Here is a 22,110-nt window from a genome sequence, read left to right as displayed (position 1 = left end):
AAGTATTCCTCTCCGTTGAGAGGTTGTCCAGTCTAGCTCACCTGTGTGTCCTGCAAAGCGCTCTCCAGGACAGCGGTGTCTTTAACCAGCTTGATTCCCTTCCTCTCTGCATCTTCCAGCAGAGCAGACACACTGTCCAACTCCGTCTGCACACACAGCAAACAGCCCAGTTGAGAGACCATCACCAGCATAGGTTAACGTGTGTGTGTGTGCTGCAAATGGCCCTCTCTCACCTGTAGTTTGAGGGAGCGGTCGGCCAGCTCTCCCTTGCCCTTCTCTCCCTCTGTGACCCGGGCCATGAACTCCTGGAGCTGGGCCTCCAGCTTCTTCTTCTTGTGTTCTGACTCAGTCTTGGCCTGCTGCAGCCCCTTTACCTCACTGACCAGCTCCTTGTTGGCACTCTCTGTGCTCTGCTTGTTCTTCTCCAGGTTGACCTTGAACTGGACACAGACCAAGAGATATTACAATAGGAATCATGCTCAGACAACACATAACATTTAAAACAGAGGAAGTACTACCTCAACCATGTGAAACATTTTCTCTGACTAAACATGACCATGGGGTTGTTGTGAAGCCACCCACCCTTTTGGCCTGCTCTAGCTGCTCAGACAGCTCCTCCAGGGCTGTGGAGTGTCTCTGTCTCATCTCCTGGATCTGGGCCTCGTGGTTCTTGGTCTCCTCGTCGATGGCCTTCTTCAGCTCCGTCACCTCCTGCTCACGCTTGGTCCTGAGCTCCTGCTGGGCTGCGGTGGTGTCCAGGGTGTCCTCCAGCTCAGTCTTTAAGGCCTCCAGTTCCTCACTCAGATCTCTCTTGAGCTTCTCAGCCTTGTTCCTAGAGACCTTCTCTGATTCCAGGTCTTCCTGCAGCTCTGCCAACTGGGCCTGTAGCTCCCGTACCTGCTTCAGGGCGTTGTTCTTCTGGGTCACCTCCTCGTCTCCCCTGACACACACATTTTAAATTCTTTATTAGGATGCAAAATACAACATTGTCGTACAAGTACAAAGGACCCCAAATAGTCAGGCCTATGGTTGGAGAGTTGAACTAAGTTACTATGCATGTATTTTCCACTGGGTGGCAGTATCAGACAATATATCCTGAAATAAACACAGTTACCTTGTTTCTGTCACTACCATTGAGTATGTGAGTTGGTCCTGAAAGAGCAGAGTGTTTTTAATGGCCAGTGTTCAACACAGACTAGACGTGGGGCCAACATTTACACATTCCAACCCAGTGAGATCTGCTGAATAAATAGCTGCTGGGTGGTCTGGTCAGCACTGTTTTCATGACGAGAGGGCATAAAAATGGTAAATGCTCATAGGGTTTTAATAGTCAGATTACAAGATTACCGGTGCAAGTCTGGCCAACTGTAGACCTACCATTGTTAAATATGGCATATAAAAAGACAGGTGTTGAGACCATTAAAATAGGAGGAAATTTGATGACGGCGCTATACAACTATGTGATAATTACTTCAGTCAGAGAATCAGACTTCCTCGCAGTCAAACACCTTCCAATTGCAAAAGACAGCTGAACTACATCTCCAGGTGGCTTCCATCCAGCTTTGGCCCTGTCTGTCAGTCTGTCAGTCTGTCACCTGGCCTGTATAGCCTGCAGCTCCTCCTCCTTCTTGGCCAGCTGCACCCTGAGCTCCTCTATCTGGGCCTGCAGCTCAGCTATCTGGTCCTGCAGGTCTGTGGTCTCTCCATCCAGCTTCCTCTTGGCCTTCTCCAGCTCCTGACGAGTCTTCTCCTCCTTCTTCAAACGCTCTGAAGGGAGAAGGGAAGGAGACGGATGGGGTTAAAGTGTCTGGACTCACTACCTAGAACTAGTGAGACCTTGTAGGTAAGAGGACACCTACCTTCCAGGTCCACCATCATCACCTCCTGCTTGTTCTTTGTCTTGCCCAGGTTCTTGGCCTTCTCCTCCTCCTCAGTCAGCTGGGACATCATCTCATTCACACGGTCATCCAGGAGCTTCTTCTCCTGAAGGGGAAAAGAGGAGTCCGGTTGTTTATAATGATAGTAAAGTCCAGCAGCATAATGTTAGTAAGGTCCAATATTTCTCAACCCTAGACTGCCTTTCATCTCCACTCACCTTCAGGAACTTGGAGTTCTGGTCCTCCAGGAGCAAGATGTCCTCCTCAAATTTCTTCATCTTGGCCTCGGCTGTCACCTTCTCCAGCTGCAGCTTCTGCCTAGCAGCCTCCTCCTCATCCAACTGCTCCTCCAGGTCCTGGAAGAAATACAATCACAGCATTTATTAAGAAGATAACTGGTAGAAATGCTTTGGGTCCACAGAAAATGTATTCTCTGTCATAAAACATGTGCAACCACTTCCATGTTCAATCTTCTCAAGCTTCCACTCTGCAGCCTCCATGTCTCATCAGTACCTGGATGTGAGACTGCATCTTCTTCTTCTCACTTTGCAGGCCCTGGGTCCTCTCCTCCTCCTCTTCCACTCTAGACTCCAGGTCATGAAGGATCTCCTCCAGCTCCTGCTTCTTAGCGGCCAGACGGGCTCTCATCTCCTCAGCCTCGGCAAACAGCTCCGTCTCGGCCTGCAGCTGCTCCGCTAGGATGTTCTTCTCCTCAGTCAGCTACACAATGCAAACATGGGCATAATGGAATGAATGGTACAATGCGGAATTGAAGATCATAAAGGGATGATCCTTAGGGTCTACACTCTTAGAAAAACGTGTTCCAAAAGGGTTCTTTGGCTGTCCACATAGGATAACCCTTTTGGGTTTCAGGTAGAACCCTTTTAGGTTTCAGGTAGAACCCTTTTTGGTTTCAGGTAGAACCCTTTTTGGTCTCAGGTAGAACCCTCTGTGGAAAGGGTTCTACATGGAACCAAAAAGGGTTATTCAAAGGGTTCTCCTATGGGAACAGCCAAATAACCATTTCAGGTTCTAGATAGCACCTTGTTTTCTAAGAGTGTAGTCTACTATAGTTGGTGTGGACTGGACACTGACCTGTGAGTGCTTTCTCTCCATCTCCACCAGTTCTCCCTCCACCTTGGTCTGCTTCTCCTTCACCTTGACAAGCTCATCGTCCTTGGCCTGCATCTCCTCCTCCTGCCTGGTGACCTGCAGCAGGGGCTTCACCTGGGGGACAGAACACAGACCTGGGGTCAGCCACTGTTCAAACGTAGATGACTAGGAGCCTTATCATATAGCTATATAGAGAGACGTAACAATGCTGGTGTTACAAAGACAGATTAGCCATATACAGTAGATATAGTGTACTGTAATGGAGACATGCCCACCTTGGTAAAGAGTCTCCACCACTGCCAGTGCTTCAGCTTCAGGTAGGCAGAACAGTTCCTCTGAAGCACCTTCAGACAATTCAGTTGCTGCTGCTTCTTAACAAACGCCCTGTCAGGAGAGAGAGGGGAGACGTGGTGAGACATACTGACCAAGAAGGTCAAAGGAAACATATATCTGTGGCATCTTTCGGTCCTAAGAAGTGTTGTAGTGGTCACAAAAGGAAGGAATTGAGGAAAGGTAAGGCCATTACATATAGAGAACTCACTTGCGGGCCAGGTATCCCCGGCAGACAGACTGGAAGTAGATGATGATGTCCGTGATCTTCAGGTCTCTCTCCTCCTCCAGGTGAGCCAGCACTCCAGCCCTGAAGAAGATCTTACTCTGCCCAATCCTGAACAGGTTGGGATCCAACTCCAAGGCTCGGATCTGGAGTGAAAATGGGTCATACATTTAAATCCAGGGAAGGAAGGCCAAATCATAATAAACAGTGTCATTTAAGCGATGCCCTATAAATACTAAGGAAAAATCATGTCATGGGTGTTTATGAAGTCGATATACATTTAACCTGCTTACCGTGCTCTAGCTTGTAAAAGGACAAAGAGCCTCTCCCAAGTATTCAATGTGCTAAACACAGTAAAAAAGTGACACACAAATCCTCACCATTCTCTCACAGGCTTGCTTGCCATCCATGAAGCCCTTGGGGATGGCGTTGGGGGTGAGGATCTCATACCTGGCAACAGAGTGGACATGAATGTGTAAAGGCCTGGGTCATTACACCACACATTACACCACACCTCCATGTTGACTAGGACCAGGGTGTGAGGAGAGACGTGAGAGGCCTCGGATCTTACAGAAGCCTCACTGTTCAGAAATAGAACAGCTCCATGAGATAATCAAAGCACAACACCCAGGGCAATGGGAAACCAATGCCACTTTGTCCTGTATAATCTCTCTCTCAAAAGTAAACACAGGAACTTATCAATTGGGTTGAAATACATAAATAGGCAGTATGAGGTATGAGGTGCGTGTATGAGGTGCGTGTATGAGGTGCGTGTAGAATGAATACAGTACCTCTGTCTGAACTCCTGGAAGACGATACGGTTGGGGAAGCCCTGTCTGCAGATACGGATCCCCTCCAGAACACCATTACACCTCAGCTGGTCCAGAACCAGGTGGGGGTCTAGCTTACCAGCCTGTAGGGAGGGAGGGGCATTGAAGTGAGAGGTCAGGGAGAGATACAGTACAGTACCAAACTTCACGCAAAGAAGATTATTCTAAACTAATAGCAACTAAATGCTGTTACTGTTCATTCAGCTTTTAAAATTTCATCCAGAAAATGTTTCATAGGGAAACAATGTTACTTCAAATATATTTGTGTAATATTATGCAAAATGCCATTCTACACTTAGGATTGCATAGGGACTAGACTAACTACTTGAACACATTCACACCAAAACAACCAGTGTTTATATCCTCTTCTCCATCCATACCATCCATTTATGACAGTCATTTGTGGTTGCGCTGCAGAAACAAGCGTGTCTAGTCTAAATCCCCTGGAATACATTAGGGAACACTTAACAGGCCCACATAGCCCATAACTCCCCACTCTGCTATTGTTTCATTTCCAGCCTTCCATCTGAGCTGTTGTTTATGGAGGCAGAGGGCCCACTGAGGCCTGGTAGCAGAGTGTGTCTCCAGGGGTTCTGGTGGGTAGTGTGGTGGCTGTAGTCTGGGATACAGTGGTTCTGGTGGGTGGTGGAGGGTCTGTAGTGTGGGCTACAGTGGTTCTGGTGTGTGGTGGAGGGGCTGTAGTCTGGGCTACAGTGGTTCTGGTGTGTGGTGGAGGGGCTGTAGTCTGGGCTACAGTGGTTCTGGTGGGTGGAGGAGGGGCTGTAGTCTGGGCTACAGGGTTTCTGATGGCTGGTTGTGGAGGAGCTGTAGTCTGGGCTACAGTGGTTCTGGTGGATGGTTGTGGAGGAGCTGTAGTCTGGGCTACAGTGGTTCTGGTGGATGGTTGTGGAGGAGCTGTAGTCTGGGCTACAGTGGTTCTGGTGGATGGTTGTGGAGGAGCTGTAGTCTGGGCTCCAGTGGTTCTGGTGGGTGGTTGTGGAGGAGCTGTAGTCTGGGCTACAGTGGTTCTGGTGGGTGGTGGAGGGGCTGTAGTCTGGGCTACAATGGGCAGAGGGGGGGGGGACTGGTGGTCAGTGAAAGGGGGAGGTTAGTGTGCTGCTCATTGCTCACCCTCTTCTCGTGGTTGGGGATGATGCAGCGGACAAAATTGGGGTTGGTGTTCCTCAGTGTGGCCATGAGCTTGGTGAGAGACTCCTTGTAGAGTTGGCCCACCGTACGGAACATGCCCTTCTTGGTCTTATAGGCTGCGCCGAAGGCCGTCTCGTTCATCCCTGCTACCTGGTCCAGACCCACGATACGGTCCACTGACAGAAGAAAGAGGGAGAGGAGAGAAGGGCAGAGTTAGATGGGTAGACGCTGGTAGAGGGGTGACTGGTGCGTGAACTAAACATATATACTGTATAATCAAGCAGCAAAGGACTAGAGGCATGACCAGGACAGATGAGGGCTTCCAAGCGCAACAACATGTAAACAACATGACTGACAGCCAGAGTGGGTGGGATGGGCGGTTGGCCCTAGCATGACTACATGTTCATTAAAAGCAGACAAGGGAAACAAGACTGAACAAAGCTATTGCAAAACCTAATCCAACTAAACTCAAAACATGTTCATAATACAGCCGTTTTTCCAAGAACAGCACAGCCATTTTATTTGACCTTTCCACCCCCACCGTTACATAAACTGCAGTCAATTGGTTTTATTTGAATGTAAATAGACTAGCTAGATCAGTGGTTGTTCTTGCCATAGAATACAGAGAAAAATATCAACAATACCATCTTGTTTGCATATTCAGATTGCCTCATATATTGATGCTATGTTCTTTGCAGAGATCAAGGGGCAGTGAAGGGAAGAGATGTTACTATTCAATGTGGTGTGTGGCAGCTCACCTTCCTTTAGAGACCAGTTGGCCGTCTCCATTTCAGACAGAAAACAACCTCCAGGCTAAAAAGGCATTCCTCAGAGTATTACTAACATAGTGCCTTTGGAAAGTATTCAGACTCCTTGTCTTTACAGCCTTAATCTAAAATGTATTGCATAGTTTTTTCCCCCTCATCAATCTACACACAATACCCCATAATAACAAAGCAAAAACAGGGTTTTAGAAATGTTTGCTAATTTATAAAAATTTAAAAACTGAAATATCACATATACATAAGTATTCAGACCCTTTACTCAGTACTTTGTTGAAGCACCTTTGGCAGCAATTACAGCATCGAGTCTTCTTGGGTATGACGCTACAAGCTTGGCACACCTGTATTTGGGGAGTTTCTCACATTCTTCTATGCAGATCCTCCCAAGTTCTGTCAGGTTGGATGGGGAGTATTGCTGCACAGATATTTTCAGGTCTCGCCAGAGATGTTAGATTGGGTTCAAATCCGGGCTCTGGCTGGGTCACTCAAGGACATTCAGAGACCTGTCCCGAAGCCACTCCTGCGTTGTCTTGGCTGTGTGCTTAGGGTCGTTGTCCTGTTGGAAGGTGAACCTTTGCCCCAGTCTGAAGTCCTGAGAGCTCTGGAGCAGGTTTTCATTAAGGATCTCTCTGTTCTTTGCGCCATTCATATTTGCCTCGATCCTTCCACTGAAAAACATCCACACAGCAATGATGTTGCAATCACCATGCTTCACCGTAGGGATGGTGCCAGGTTCCCTCCAGATGTGACGCTTGGCATTCAGGTCAAAGAGATGAATCTTGGTTACATCAGACCAGAGAATCTTTTTTCTCATGGTCTGAGAGTCTATAGGTGGCTGTGGGCAAACTCCAAGCGGCCTGTCATGTGCCTTATACTGAGGAGTGGCTTCCGTCTCGCCACTCTACCATAAAGGCCTGATTGGTGCTGCAGAAATGTCTCGACACAATCCTGTCTCGGAGCTCTATGGACAATTCCTTCGGCCTCATGGCTTGGTTTTTGCTCTGACATGCACTGTCAACTGTGGGACCTTATATAGACAGATGTGTACCTTTTCAAATCATGTCCAATTGAATTTACCACAGGTGGACTCCAATCAAGTTGTAGAAACATCTCAAGGATGATCAATGGAAACAGGATGCACATGAGCTCAATTTCGAGTCTCTTAGCAAAGGGTCTGAATACTTAAGTAAAAAAAAGTTTTCTATTTATAATAAATATTTAAAAAAACAGTTTTTGCTTTGTCATTATGGGGTATTGTGTGTAGATTGCTGAGATAATTCTTTTTTTAAATGAATCAATTTTAGAATAAGGCTTGAAGTCAAGGGGTCTGAATACTTTCCAAAGGCACTGTATAGTTAAGAAGTGATATCATTTTCAAAACAAGAACTAGATGGAAATGGAACACCAACTGGGTGTCTCAATGTTATTAAATGACACAATCTAATGCATTTGATTTATCAAAAACATAAAAGGAGAAATACTGCTACCGAAGGATAAGTGTGAATTATCATACACTAGAGCAACACATTGGGGGATAAATTACTTTCTGTATTCAGAGAGAAGGATATGTCACAAAGAGCACAACAAAACCCAAAATTAATATATCTTTCATTCACCAATTCCAATTATGAACACGTAATTGCCATCTCTCTTTCCATACGGTACACAGCAGAGCTGAAATTGACCTGTTTGATGAACGAGGGTGAACACATACAGACAGTGCTGCAATGGGCTATAAATCAGAGCTATACTACGGAATCTATATACTGTACTGAAATATCTTTCAGAAATCCTCTGTTGGGGTCAGGCAGTATTTCCCTTGGCAGGGATGCATCATGCCTCTTTGATGTGATTTTAGAGGCTTACTAGGAAACCATGGTTTCACAGTGTAGTCAGCTGTCCTTAAATGTGGCATGGTAAGCTTAATTAGCATGGTAAGCTTCAGTGGCATGGTAAGCTTCAGTGGCATGGTAAGCTTCAGTGGCATGGTAAGCTTCAGTGGCATGGTAAGCTTCATTGGCATGGTAAGCTTCATTGGCATGGTAAGCTTCAGTGGCATGGTAAGCTTCAGTGGCATGGTAAGCTTCATTGGCATGGTAAGCTTCATTGGCATGGTAAGCTTCAGTGGCATGGTAAGCTTCAGTGGCATGGTAAGCTTCATTGGCATGGTAAGCTTCAGTGGCATGGTAAGCTTCATTGGCATGGTAAGCTTCAGTGGCATGGTAAGCTTCAGTGGCATGGTAAGCTTCATTGGCATGGTAAGCTTCATTGGCATGGTAAGCTTCAGTGGCATGGTAAGCTTCATTGGCATGGTAAGCTTCAGTGGCATGGTAAGCTTCATTGGCATGGTAAGCTTCATTGGCATGGTAAGCTTCAGTGGCATGGTAAGCTTCATTGGCATGGTAAGCTTCATTGGCATGGTAAGCTTCATGGTAAGCTTCAGTGGCATGGTAAGCTTCAGTGGCATGGTAAGCTTCATTGGCATGGTAAGCTTCATTGGCATGGTAAGCTTCAGTGGCATGGTAAGCTTCATTGGCATGGTAAGCTTCATTGGCATGGTAAGCTTCAGTGGCATGGTAAGCTTCATTGGCATGGTAAGCTTCATTGGCATGGTAAGCTTCATTGGCATGGTAAGCTTCAGTGGCATGGTAAGCTTCAGTGGCATGGTAAGCTTCATTGGCATGGTAAGCTTCAGTGGCATAGTAAGCTTCAGTCGCCTTATTATGAAAGAATCTGGACATATGCATACACATTCTTCCTAGATGGTGCAAAGGATAAAGTCATCAGATGAAAAGGGCCCTGATCCGTTTGGAGAACCAGAACCAGGCTTCTAAGCATATGGCAATGGTCAAGACTGACAACTGATTGGAACAGGAACAGAGCTGAATCATTATAACTCTTTGAATCATATTCTCCCCTTAACTCTCAGTGACTGCTCGGATTTACTTCAATATCCAAGGGTGACAGAAGTTTAAGGAGTGTGTGCGAAGGTTAAGTGACACTGACTGATGAATCTTTCCTCCTTCAATCATTGTCATTCCACATCAGCTTCACCGATATCTACAGGGTGATATTTAAGCAAAGCTTCATTTCACAATCTTTTAAATAAAAGATTATGGAAATCAGATCAGTGGTCTGGCATGCAGGTTAAGGTTGCTAAAAAATGTACCCTCAAAAAACAGGCTTAGCTCATGCTAAAGGGATTATGAAATCCAGCAAAGTCAGTGTGATCTGTAGCTAAAATATCCTGTGAAAGAGGTGGTGGAGGAAGTCGGTCTCTATCCATCACTCTCCAGTCAGCTCCAAGCCATACTGTCGTCAGTTTACAGGTGAGTGTTGAATACATTAAACAGCCATGGCCCTGGCAATGTCCAGGCTTTTTCTCATACATTTACTCCACACCGGCAGATGTCTCCATGCTAGTATTCTTCAAGGTCCTACCTCTTCCAAACAAATCATAACAATCCTGGTGTTTCCTTGTGCAGGTATCTCAAATAAACAATCTGAGCAGAGATTTGACTGAGACAGAATGGCACCAGACAAACCAGCATCGCTGAAAGGTACGGTCTTGGTTAGCAACAGTGCATTATGGGTCATGCAAAGCCTAGAGGCGGTGGGTGCATCTAAGGGTGCAGAGTGCAGCCGTGAGCGAGCAGGAAGAACCCTACAGAGCTGCAGCAATGTGTGCATTCACCTGGAGGCTCAAGGAGACTAGAGGCCTTGTCATAGAAAGAGGCTCTCTGAAAGGTCTGAATGTCTACAGCTCAGAAACAGAGAGAGGGGAGGATGTGAAGGACAACTCAGCTTCACATAAACATCCATGCAGACACAGATTTATTCGTATTATGTTACCGCATACACACTCACACAAACAATGATTAGTTGTGTACATTGTAAAGGACAGAGACATATTGCTGTTACTGGTCCAGTAGAATATTCCATGCACAAAAACAAAGCAATTCAGTCATTTCCTTTCTATTAGTTGTTTCTGTATACATTGTAGATGTCCAATGACTCATAATGAAACTCAATCGCTTTTTAAAACAAGTGGATGTGCCAAATGGGGAAATAAAAGGCGGGAGGAGATTTACGAGCGGATATTTCAGGTTACCTCACAAACGCACAATGTTTTGGCTGGCAACACTCATCACAGAGAAGCGAGCAGCTGAATATGAACCAGACAAGAAGTCTAATGGATGAGAGCGCGTACAAAATACTCCCACCATAGCCACTGTCCTAAGTTCCAGGTTTTAAGGGGATTCTTCAATACTGTCACTGAATAACTGCTACTGCTCTCTCTTCGTCCGCCCACGTGTTCTCGCACACCCCGAGAGCTTCTGGTCAGCGGGGTGGTGGCACCGGGATCCTCATCTCTCCCAAGTGGTCATTCTCTCTTTCTCCCCTTACCCATCTGTCTATCGCCTCCTTTGAATTCCATGCTGTCACAGTTACCAGCCCTTTCAAGCTTAACATCCTTATCATTTATCGCCCTCCAGGTTCCCTCGGAGAGTTCATCAATGAGCTTGATGCCTTGATAAGCTCCTTTCCTGAGGACGGCTCACCTCTCACAGTTCTGGGCGACTTTAACCTCCCCACGTCTACCTTTGACTCATTCCTCTCTGCCTCCTTCTTTCCACTCCTCTCCTCTTTTGACCTCACCCTCTCACCTTCCCCTCTACTCACAAGGTAGGCAATACGCTCGACCTCATCTTTACTAGATGCTGTTCTTCCACTAACCTCACTGCAACTCCCCTCCAAGTCTCCGACCACTACCTTGTATCCTTTTCCCTCTTGCTCTCATCCAACACTTCCCACACTGCCCCTACTCGGATGGTATCGCGCCGTCCCAATCTTCGCTCTCTCTCCCCCGCTACTCTCTCCTCTTCCATCCTATCATCTCTTCCCTCTGCTCAAACCTTCTCCAACCTATCTCCTGATTCTGCCTCCTCAACCCTCCTCTCCTCCCTTTCTGCATCCCTTGATTCTCTATGTCCCCTATCCTCCAGGCCGGCTCGGTCCTCCCCTCCTGCTCCGTGGCTCGACGACTCATTGCGAGCTCACAGAACAGGGCTCCGGGCAGCCGAGCGGAAATGGAGGAAAACTTGCCTCCCTGCGGACCTGGCATCCTTTCACTCCCTCCTCTCTACATTTTCCTCTTCTGTCTCTGCTGCTAAAGCCACTTTCTACCACTCTAAAGTCCAAGCATCTGCCTCTAACCCTAGGAAGCTCTTTGCCACCTTCTCCTCCCTCCTGAATCCTCCTCCCCTCCCCCTCCTCCCTCTCTGCAGATGACTTCGTCAACCATTTTGAAAAGAAGGTCGACGACATCCGATCCTCGTTTGCTAAGTCAAACGACACCGCTGGTTCTGCTCACACTGCCCTACCCTGTGCTCTGACCTCTTTCTCCCCTCTCTCTCCAGATGAAATCTCGCGTCTTGTGACGGCCGGCCGCCCAACAACCTGCCCGCTTGACCCTATTCCCTCCTCTCTTCTCCAGACCATTTCCGGAGACCTTCTCCCTTACCTCACCTCGCTCATCAACTCATCCCTGACCGCTGGCTACGTCCCTTCTGTCTTCAAGAGAGCGAGAGTTGCACCCCTTCTGAAAAAACCTACACTCGATCCCTCCGATGTCAACAACTACAGACCAGTATCCCTTCTTTCTTTTCTCTCCAAAACTCTTGAACGTGCCGTCCTTGGCCAGCTCTCCGCTATCTCTCTCAGAATGACCTTCTTGATCCAAATCAGTCAGGTTTCAAGACTAGTCATTCAACTGAGACTGCTCTTCTCTGTATCACGGAGGCCCTCCGCACTGCTAAAGCTAACTCTCTCTCCTCTGCTCTCATCCTTCTAGACCTATCGGCTGCCTTCGATACTGTGAACCATCAGATCCTCCTCTCCACCCTCTCCGAGTTGGGCATCTCCGGCGCGGCCCACGCTTGGATTGCGTCCAACCTGACAGGTCGCTCCTACCAGGTGGCGTGGCGAGAATCTGTCTCCTCACCACGCGCTCTCACCACTGGCGTCCCCCAGGGCTCTGTTCTAGGCCCTCTCCTATTCTCGCTATACACCAAGTCACTTGGCTCTGTCATAACCTCACATGGTCTCTCCTATCATTGCTATGCAGACGACACACAATTAATCTTCTCCTTTCCCCCTTCTGATGACCAGGTGGCGAATCGCATCTCTGCATGTCTGGCAGACATATCAGTGTGGATGACGGATCACCACCTCAAGCTGAACCTCGGCAAGACGGAGCTGCTCTTCCTCCCGGGAAGGACTGCCCGTTCCATGATCTCGCCATCACGGTTGACAACTCCATTGTGTCCTCCTCCCAGAGCGCTAAGAACCTTGGCGTGATCCTGGACAACACCCTGTCGTTCTCAACTAACATCAAGGCGGTGGCCCGTTCTTGTAGGTTCATGCTCTACAACATCCGCAGAGTACGACCCTGCCTCACACAGGAAGCGGCGCAGGTCCTAATCCAGGCACTTGTCATCTCCCGTCTGGATTACTGCAACTCGCTGTTGGCTGGGCTCCCTGCCTGTGTCATTAAACCCCTACAACTCATCCAGAACGCCGCAGCCCGTCTGGTGTTCAACCTTCCCAAGTTCTCTCACGTCACCCCGCTCCTCCGCTCTCTCCACTGGCTTCCAGTTGAAGCTCGCATCCGCTACAAGACCATGGTGCTTGCCTACGGAGCTGTGAGGGGAACGGCACCTCAGTACCTCCAGGCTCTGATCAGGCCCTACACCCAAACAAGGGCACTGCGTTCATCCACCTCTGGCCTGCTCGCCTCCCTACCACTGAGGAAGTACAGTTCCCGCGCAGCCCAGTCAAAACTGTTCGCTGCTCTGGCCCCCCAATGGTGGAACAAACTCCCTCACGACGCCAGGACAGCGGAGTCAATCACCACCTTCCGGAGACACCTGAAACCCCACCTCTTTCAGGAATACCTAGGATAGGATAAAGTAATCCTTCTCACCCCCCTTAAAAGATTTAGATGCACTATTGTAAAGTGGCTGTTCCACTGGATGTCTTAAGGTGAACGCACCAATTTGTAAGTCGCTCTGGATAAGAGCGTCTGCTAAATGACTTAAATGTAAATGTAAATGTATAACCAAGACTCAAACAAAGTGACAACTACATGGTCCAAACAGGAAGAGAGTACGGGACACTCACCGTCCTTCCACAGTTCAGACACAAACTTGTCAGTGGACTGGTTGAGCAGCGTGGCCACGTTGTCGTTCAGAGGGTCCATGTTCTTCATCAGCCACTCGTCAGCCTTGTAGTCCACCTGAGGAGAGACAGACAGACGTAAGCTCAACAGGCCTATATGTACCGGCACATCGTGTTAAATAGCTTCCTTTTATCTTGCCTCACTGACTTTCATGTCTGATCAAATTAAATAGATACCTGGTCAAGAGAAAATGAGTTCAAGCGCTGTAAACAAAATCTATTTATTAAGTCTTAACATGTGTGAGGACTACTGGTGCTGTGACCAGAACAAAATGTACATCTGAACTTTGTGTGACAAATTTAATAAGAAAATGGATGAAGATGATATGAACTTTATTTCATGTGGAGTCTGGCATGGAATGTACACAGGCCCTCTGCAGATGGGAGACCACACTGAGGTGAAAGTTGAAAAATATTTGATTACGTAACAGTGTAAAATCGGTCTCACACCAACGTGAACCAGATGTGGAGATTGGGAGCAGAACTGGACTTTTGTGCTAAGGCCTGTTAACTGTTAACCTGTTAACCAGTTAACTAAAGCTTTAAGGTAAAAATGTCCGCTGCATCAAAGGCAGCAATTTAACATTGACAGGTAACAAAGTCATTCAGAAAGAAAACATGTTTCTCAAGACATTATGGAGCTGAACAATAATTCTAATTTCAAAAACACTGCTTCATCTTTCCAACACTCCAACCCCTAACCAGGCAAAGCAACAAAAATGTCAATGGCAAATCAGTTTCTTTGAACGAATGAGGCCCTCGCCAGAAAAAGGGAGCTCATATGGCAGAAATACCTTGTTTTCACCAATCAATGATACGATATGAGAGGACGAGCTGAGGAAGTCATTTCAGTGTATTGAGACCCAGGCTCTGCGTGGACGTACCCTGCCAGCGTAGTGAATGATGCAGAAGTCGGCTTTGTCCTTCAGCTGCCGGGGTTTCTGGAACTTGGGGTGGGTGCCCTGCTCCTGGAGCACCTTGTCTACAAATGTCTTATCAGTGGCCTTGGGGAACCAGCACTCCTCATCCAACAGGGCCAGAACTCCTGGAGGGTTGGTCTGCAGACAGAGAGAAAGGAGAAGAATGAAGTTCGTCAGACATAATCTGAGTAAAATACACCTATATGTGTAAAGATGAAAAGCTGACCGGTCTCTCAATGAGGTCGATGCAGGGCTGCAGGTCCAGGCCGAAGTCGATGAAGCTCCACTCGATGCCCTCCCTCTGGTACTCCTCCTGCTCCAGGATGAACATGGTGTGGTTGAACAGCTGCTGCAGCTTCTCGTTGGTGTAGTTGATGCACATCTGCTCAAATGAGTTCAGCTAGAGGAGGGATATGGGGAGAGAAAGAGATGTGAGAGATGAGTATTACAGATCAATAAGACAAGACAGTCCCTCTTGGACATGATTATATGTCTGCAACAAGAGATGAATGATCTTGAAAATAAATTTACCTCAAAGATCTCAAAGCCAGCGATGTCCAGGATGCCGATGAAGGAGGCTCCCTGTCTCTTGGTCCTGTCCAGGGCCTTGTTGATGCGGTGGACGAGCCAGCGGAACAGACGCTCATATGTGGCCTTGGCCAGGGCTTCCACTGCAAAGTCAGCCTGAGGAGAGAACCAGAGAGCGATAGACGACAGTCTGCTGGGTACCAGTCTGTTTCTGCTTAGGCCAACTTCATGGACCTGCATAGATCAGTGTTAGTGAATTCATCAAGAGGAGTGTACAACTGATGGGAACTGGAGAACAGCTCCTACCTGTTCTTTGGTCTGGGCCTTCTGGACGTAGTCTCGGCCCACTTTGATGCGGGGGGACAGAATGGCCCTGGTAAACTCCATCACATTCAGCCCCAGCAGGTGGCACAGCTTCTGAGCCACTGGGAGGAGAGACAGGACATTGGGTTACTAGTGACCCATCAGTGTTGCAACCTGGAGATGGGCACAGACAGAGCCTTCTATACAGTACAAATAGAGAGCTTTGTATGCAGCCTAACCAGTCTCAATTCAAAACAGTTGAGGAAATGTCAGACAGGAATATGTAATGAAAGACCTCAGTAAAGCACTACCGCTACATTTCACCCCAGCTACCCAAGGATATGGCCACAGTCTGTATGATTCATCAGTCAAAATCACCAAGGATAAATCTCAGCAGAGACACATCCACTTTCCTAATGACAACCAAACTGCATGGCTTGCCGTTATAAACTGACCCTTAATGCAGAGCAACGTGCCAGAAAGAAATGATATTCATGACACATTTATTCCTACTAGCCATCTACTTCTGAAGTAAAATACAGACACGTAGCATGAGCCCCGGGGTATAACATACCTGATATGGACCGCTACAATGTGCCTGCCTGTCTTTATATTAACAAAAACCGGACAAAGAGCTCCAGCCAAGACACTGTCACTGCAGGAGTTCCTAGGAATCTGACCTCAGTTCAGTGAAGTGTCTCTGCGCTGCCAGACTTCATAATGTACTAAGGACAGACATCTGGAGCTGCTGACGCTTTGCTATCCTTGTCTCAGCCACAACGGTGAAGGATGACTCTACTCTGCTAGTGTTGTGATTCCAGCGGACTCACACTAAGACCCAATACTGATTACAGCATCATTTTAATGAAGCTGTTCTGCAGTAAGTTATGTGGACCAAGTGAGTGGACTGTTTTTGAGGCTGAGCAGCATATTGTGGGAGGATGATCAATGTTGAAGACTTGCAGCCCAGAGAATCAGCTCACTGTAAACTGGGACAATGTTTTTTCAGCTGTGTGGTGAGAAATGGTCAAACTTAAGCTGGATGATTTCAAAGTCCTGGAGTGTTGGTTGGAGTATGTATGGCCTCTGAGGGTATAGCATCACCTGTGTTCTCAGGCATGGAGGCCTGGTCTGTGTTCCTCTCCTTCTTGAAGACAACGTTACCAAACTGTAGTACTGCAGACACCACCTTCAGCATGCCTGCAACCACAAGGGAGAGTAAATCAGACATTGATACTACATGCATGGTCTAGGGTGTGTATACTCACATACAATCTCCTCATGGGAGAAGCTCATGATGTGCATGGCATCCATGGTCTAGGGTGTGTGTACTCACATACGATCTCCTCATGGGAGAAGCTCATGATGTGCATGGCATCCATGGTCTCCTGGAAGTTGTCCTTGTCCTGCTGGCCAGGGATGGTAATGTTGCCGTTGGACAGGAAGCGGTAGTTGTTGAAGCCCTCCAGGAGCAGGTCGGCTGAAAGGAGAGGGGTAGGGGGAGACAAATCAAAAACCAGTAGTATAACAGAACAGCCAAGACTTATAACATGAAGAGAAATAATGAAATGGTATTATTTCTGGTCGAGCCATTTATGGCGCAGAGCCCTGACAAACTGAAAAGAATAGACATAGTGTTGATTCTTCTTGCAGGAGACACTACTGACAATCATTATAATTGGAATGGTGTATAAAATAGTGACTTTTAAGGTGCTCCCCGGCTCCTGCCAGAAGCTGGTAGAAGACATGGAAGGTCCTCTCGTCTTTGGCCTGGCGAACGGCCCTGGACTTCTCCAGGAGGTCTGGTAGTCAGGGAGTCAAGGTCCAAAGGAGCAATACTGGTTATTGTGCCATGCCTAGCAGAATCTTCTCAAACATACAATGGATTGGTATGAATTGCTGCTTCTTGCTATACTCGTATGATATACTGTAAAATAATAAGCGTTTATTTCTGTTAATGCCAATCTCAATAGACTTTAGTATGTTAAATGCGGTCCCAATCTAGAGATACTGGGCATAATTTTCTGGCCCTAAAACGGTAAAGTCCTGTGTTTCTGATCACTTGTGTCTGAATACAGGGTGTTTTGTCTAAAGAGCGACCATTTTGGGCTTCAGGCAAGAACTCAACTGTGCTTATCACTGGACCTTAGTTTTACAGGAGACTGAAATGCCCACTGAGTGGGTTGCTATTTAGTCAGTGTTTCCAGAAACCTTGACTACCACCATCTCAGAAAGACGAATGCCTGTATAGCACACATCACACTGCTTTATAAATCATACTTTCTGCAACGCCAAATCTTGCACAACATGCTATTCTTGAGGGACACAAATTTGACATCTCACAAGCATAACGACCAGATATAATTCAATCTTAGAAAACGAAAACCAGCATTCTCCCAATTCAACCTAAACATGAATAAACAAAGGCTGAGTATGAATATATCTAGCTCTAAGAACCTAAGTCTATCCACTATCTGGTGAGCACTCTGCATTGAAGTGTGGCACAAATCCCAGAGCCCCTTGAGCCAAACCCCGACTATGTATGTCCATCTGCAGACTCCTGCATCCCCTCCCCCTTCACTTCCCAGTCTCCCATCTTTGAGGATACAGGTCTCGATATTGGCCCCAACAATGTAGCCGGTCACGTCAAAGTTGACTCTGATGAACTTGCCCTGTAAGGAAGGATACAAAATGTATAAGGCAGCAGTTCTAAACATTGTGTGACATTGTAGGCCTCTGTGAGCCCAAAACACAGTCCCCACTGAGTCAACAGTATCATTTCTGCAGACATCCGTGATGTAGAATGTCAGGTCTGGTCGGAAGTGGGGATACACTGTGTGTGTGTGTGTGTGTGTGTGTGTGTGTGTGTGTGTGTGTGTGTGTGTGTGTGTGTGTGTGTGTGTGTGTGTGTGTGTGTGTGTGTGTGTATGCCAGGATTATGGAACATGGAAAGCACATTGCCGTGCTCTTTAGCAGACAGTGTTCTCCTTCACACACCTTTTCACTGTATTCTGGAGAGGCAGGTCCTACAATACCTATTTACACAGAGGGTCCGTTTATAGACCGTCTACAAATGTGTACATAAAACATACAGTACAGCTGTCACATTCAAGACCATTTTTATCCAAGTGTAGCTTTTTAAACTTACGAAACGTGACGAGTTGTCGTTTTTCACCGTCTTGGCATTGCCAAAGGATTCAAGGATGGGGTTGGCTTGCAGAAGCTGCCGTTCCAGCTCGCCCTGTAAAGTGAGGGAGAAACTGAGTGATATAGAGCCAGTTAATACCGCCACCACCTAAACCAGCCATGAACCGCTAATGAAAGATGCATTAAAATCGGTATGGACAAGTGCCTTTGCTTTCACCACAGGGTGGACATGGGAAGTAAAAGAGAGTGTGAGAATGGAGCCTCTGTTATGCAGTAGACATCTGCTATATTTCTACTGAATGAATAACCCATTAAAAGTATGATGTCAGTAAGACGACATTGTACCCAATTATTTCATACAATGTTGAGAAACACTAAATGTAAACCATATGGTTCAGCTCATCTGCAAAACGGAAGATTCAGTGCACTCTTGACTGAGGCTTTCTTTAATAATGCATTCCTCAATATCAATACCAGTCTTTGGAGAGAGAAATACTTTTTGTTTGACTGAACACAAAATGGTGCAGCACTAGAATCCTCCTCAAAGGGCCTGATCATAATGCTCTTAAATCAGATGTGGCGGTCGTGTTATGCTCATATTAACATCTGGGACTAAATATTATTCAGTTTATTATATTATACAGTTTAATAATATTATGTCAAAACATACACCAACTGATCAATTCGAGCTATTGAGCAGAGCGAATACAAGCCTACTGTAGGAATCATGTAGACAGAGGTTTATATGCTGTTTATATGCTGGTCATGACCTTCACAGGTTGGAGGGCATAGCCAACCACAGGGCATAGCCAACCACAGGGCATAGCCAACCACAGGGCATAGCCAGCCACAGGGCATAGCCAACCACAGGGCATAGCCAGCCACAGGGCATAGCCAGCCACAGGGCATAGCCAACCACAGGGCATAGCCAACCACAGGGCATAGCCAGCCTCAGGGCATAGCCAACCACAGGGCATAGCCAGCCACAGGGTATAGCCAGCCACAGGGCATAGCCAGCCACAGGGCATAGCCAGCCACAGGGCATAGCCAGCCACAGGGCATAGCCAACCACAGGGCATAGCCAACCACAGGGCATAGCCAGCCACAGGGCATAGCCAACTGTCTCACAGGGTTTGAGAGGCCACTAGTCTACTTCTTCCCCACATACAGAGAGGACAGAGGATAAAAAGCAGCATTGCCTGCAGTAACTAAAGTGAGATTGTGGGGTGGTGAGAACATTCCTGTGGTTGTGACGCTGCTCACATGCACCCTCCACTTCCGGGAGGCACTGCTGTGACGGGCGGTGGCTACTTCCCAAATCCTCGAGCGGTGGGGGCATTCCACCACCACGCACCTCGCCCACTTTACCCGCTCTAACCAGGGCGCTGGCTCTGTGGGCACAACAGAAATAGCACTGCAACCAGCCAGCCTGTACCGCCCTGGTTTCTCTACGGTGATGGGACACTGGGGCCTGGTTTTTGATGACCCAGTGGGCCAGAGTTTTCTGTGATTTTAAAGGTTGGGGGGTAGCGCTGCCCAGCCCCACCACAGATATGTGGGACAGGCTCAGCCTACATACGGGTGAGTGAGAGATTGGTGCAGAGAGAAGTAGGGCTGCTGCCAGAAGGACTGGGGTCTGGCCCACTTAAACATACTGCAGCCTCTACCGTGTAGATGTGTCGCCGCCAACCCTGAGGCACATCCTATAACTCAGGTTTCTAGGGTTTGAGAAACGCACTACAGAGCATACATACACTAAACCCCTGGTTCCAGACAAGACACATTATTAACATAATGTTGTCTGAATAGTTAAACATGTCAACGTAAGAGAAGGGAGCATCATCGGGGTAGCTTGTGTTTAATTAGCCCCAATGACCCCACATATAAATCATTTCCAGGAATGAGACTGGAGTCGGGGTGCCTGGCGGGGCAGAACACGACGTGAGGACTATTTTTCTTTCAGGATTTCAACTCAGGGTGGAAATCAGATCTAAACTGTACAGATCACATGGAGGTATTGAGTTCCTCCTCCCACTGTCTGGATCAGAGTCAGAGAGCTGCTCCAGTCAAACCTCTCTCTCCTGATGGCAGGACGCTAGGGAAGGGTGATGTGGACATTTTCACTCCCTCTCTTATCCTTTACCTACTACACTGCACAATACCTCCCTAATGCACACACATTGTATCAGATCAATGCAATACTTCCACTGCTCTGCCCCACAAGAAAAGCCCCAAGTTCCTGGCTACTGGGTGTCTGGGGCCCACTCTTCTATCAGAGCTGCTACTTGGACCCCAGCCTCTTCTATCAGAGCTGCTACTTGGACCCCAGCCTCTTCTATCAGAGCTGCTACTTGGACCCCAGCCTCTTCTATCAGAGCTGCTACTTGGCCCCCAGCCTCCCCTCTCCTCCCTCCCATATCCCCTCGCTCCACATTCCTCTGGCCCGTGCTAATAGGGATCCTAGCTAGACACAGAGGCAGCGTGGTGTGGGAGAGCAGTGAGCTGTAGTGGACTGGTGTATTCTGGCACAGGGACCCAGGTACAGAGTTACAGCCAGGATATCGCCACACATCAACACTGTGTAGTACATATACACAACCTGGGTGAGTGTACATTTTTGGGGGGTTGTGTTTAATCATAGCAGCATCTGCTTCAGCAAAGCATCGCTTTACTGAGGGGGAAAAAAAGTTTTGGGAAAGAAAAATAGCTCCTGGGCAAACTGAGTGGGGGGACAATGAGGGCCAGTAAATATCTCATTTACACTCAGAAGTATCCACAGTGGAGTATTCAGTTGGAAAGAATGATGTAATGTTAGAAGTCTCTGTGGGGGAACAGTGGATCATGAATCAAGCTGAAAAATGATGCGCGGTGTATTAGTCCCAGGTGAGCCTCCATTGTTACTGAAGCATGCCCATGTTATGCAGCAGAGAGACAATAGTAGCTTCATTTCATTCCCCAAGATGTCCAGGTGAGGATCGCGATGGAGATGGGAAGGTCCAAGCATTCCCACATCACTGACCCAACATGTGCTTATTGATTAGGAACAATCAAAAGCAACACCTACTCACAGACTGTACTGTAGGACAGGAATCCACGGTGTGTGAATGAGTAGTCAGGTGTTATTATGGACACAAACCGTATTCGTGTGGCCGTGGGCATTAACCGTGCATGAAAGGTATTTGAAGCTATGCCAAAGGCTTTCTGAGCTAATCAAATGAAAAACTAGCATGAATAAAGGAGAATGGTTGAGATATTAGAGGGCTGTTGTGGAAGAGGGTTTGGAGAGCCACAGTCTGATGTGATTTCACAGTTCACACCAAATCCTCTCATTGCCATGGACATTCAAAGTGGGAATAACAAAAGATAAATATGACTAGAACCTAACCACAAAAAGCACATGCATATGGGGTTAGTTATTGTAAGGTCACTGCAAATTAACAGCCACTGTGTTTCAAATGACAAAATATTTGTTTCCCTTTCTAAGGCTTACTGTATGTTGACACTGTTGGGCATTTCCTTCAAATAAACCTAAAACAACTGATAAAACACAATGTAATACAAGTCTGTCGGTTTGATAGCAGACTTAAACGTTTTGCCAGCACAAACAAATACCACATATACCAGCAGAGATAAGTTCATGGGAAAAGACAGTACAGTTTGATTTCG

General features: G+C 47.2%; 1 protein-coding gene across 2 annotated transcripts in view; it reads right to left on the bottom strand.

Moving 5' to 3' along the window:
- LOC115104281 (myosin-10-like) overlaps positions 1–22,110 on the bottom strand; it is a 68,992-nt gene that overhangs the window by 6,000 nt on the left and 40,882 nt on the right. For both annotated transcript variants that reach the window (XM_065006568.1, XM_029625646.2), the window contains 23 exons: positions 18,446–18,538; positions 17,906–17,969; positions 17,001–17,099; positions 16,634–16,777; positions 16,402–16,497; positions 15,301–15,419; positions 14,998–15,150; positions 14,693–14,866; positions 14,431–14,604; positions 13,490–13,604; positions 5,508–5,701; positions 4,338–4,459; positions 3,927–3,996; positions 3,532–3,692; positions 3,266–3,374; positions 2,973–3,104; positions 2,391–2,597; positions 2,096–2,233; positions 1,860–1,983; positions 1,596–1,767; positions 583–940; positions 234–440; positions 42–146 (listed from right to left, as the gene is read on the bottom strand). In XM_065006568.1, the coding sequence (XP_064862640.1) occupies positions 42–146; positions 234–440; positions 583–940; positions 1,596–1,767; positions 1,860–1,983; positions 2,096–2,233; positions 2,391–2,597; positions 2,973–3,104; positions 3,266–3,374; positions 3,532–3,692; positions 3,927–3,996; positions 4,338–4,459; positions 5,508–5,701; positions 13,490–13,604; positions 14,431–14,604; positions 14,693–14,866; positions 14,998–15,150; positions 15,301–15,419; positions 16,402–16,497; positions 16,634–16,777; positions 17,001–17,099; positions 17,906–17,969; positions 18,446–18,538 (3,330 nt within the window). The remainder of the gene's footprint in view (positions 1–41; positions 147–233; positions 441–582; positions 941–1,595; positions 1,768–1,859; positions 1,984–2,095; positions 2,234–2,390; positions 2,598–2,972; positions 3,105–3,265; positions 3,375–3,531; positions 3,693–3,926; positions 3,997–4,337; positions 4,460–5,507; positions 5,702–13,489; positions 13,605–14,430; positions 14,605–14,692; positions 14,867–14,997; positions 15,151–15,300; positions 15,420–16,401; positions 16,498–16,633; positions 16,778–17,000; positions 17,100–17,905; positions 17,970–18,445; positions 18,539–22,110) is intronic.

This window comes from Oncorhynchus nerka, linkage group LG21, assembly GCF_034236695.1.
Source record: "Oncorhynchus nerka isolate Pitt River linkage group LG21, Oner_Uvic_2.0, whole genome shotgun sequence".
NCBI lineage: Eukaryota > Metazoa > Chordata > Actinopteri > Salmoniformes > Salmonidae > Oncorhynchus > Oncorhynchus nerka.
This window is presented reverse-complemented; position numbering and strand designations above follow the sequence as displayed.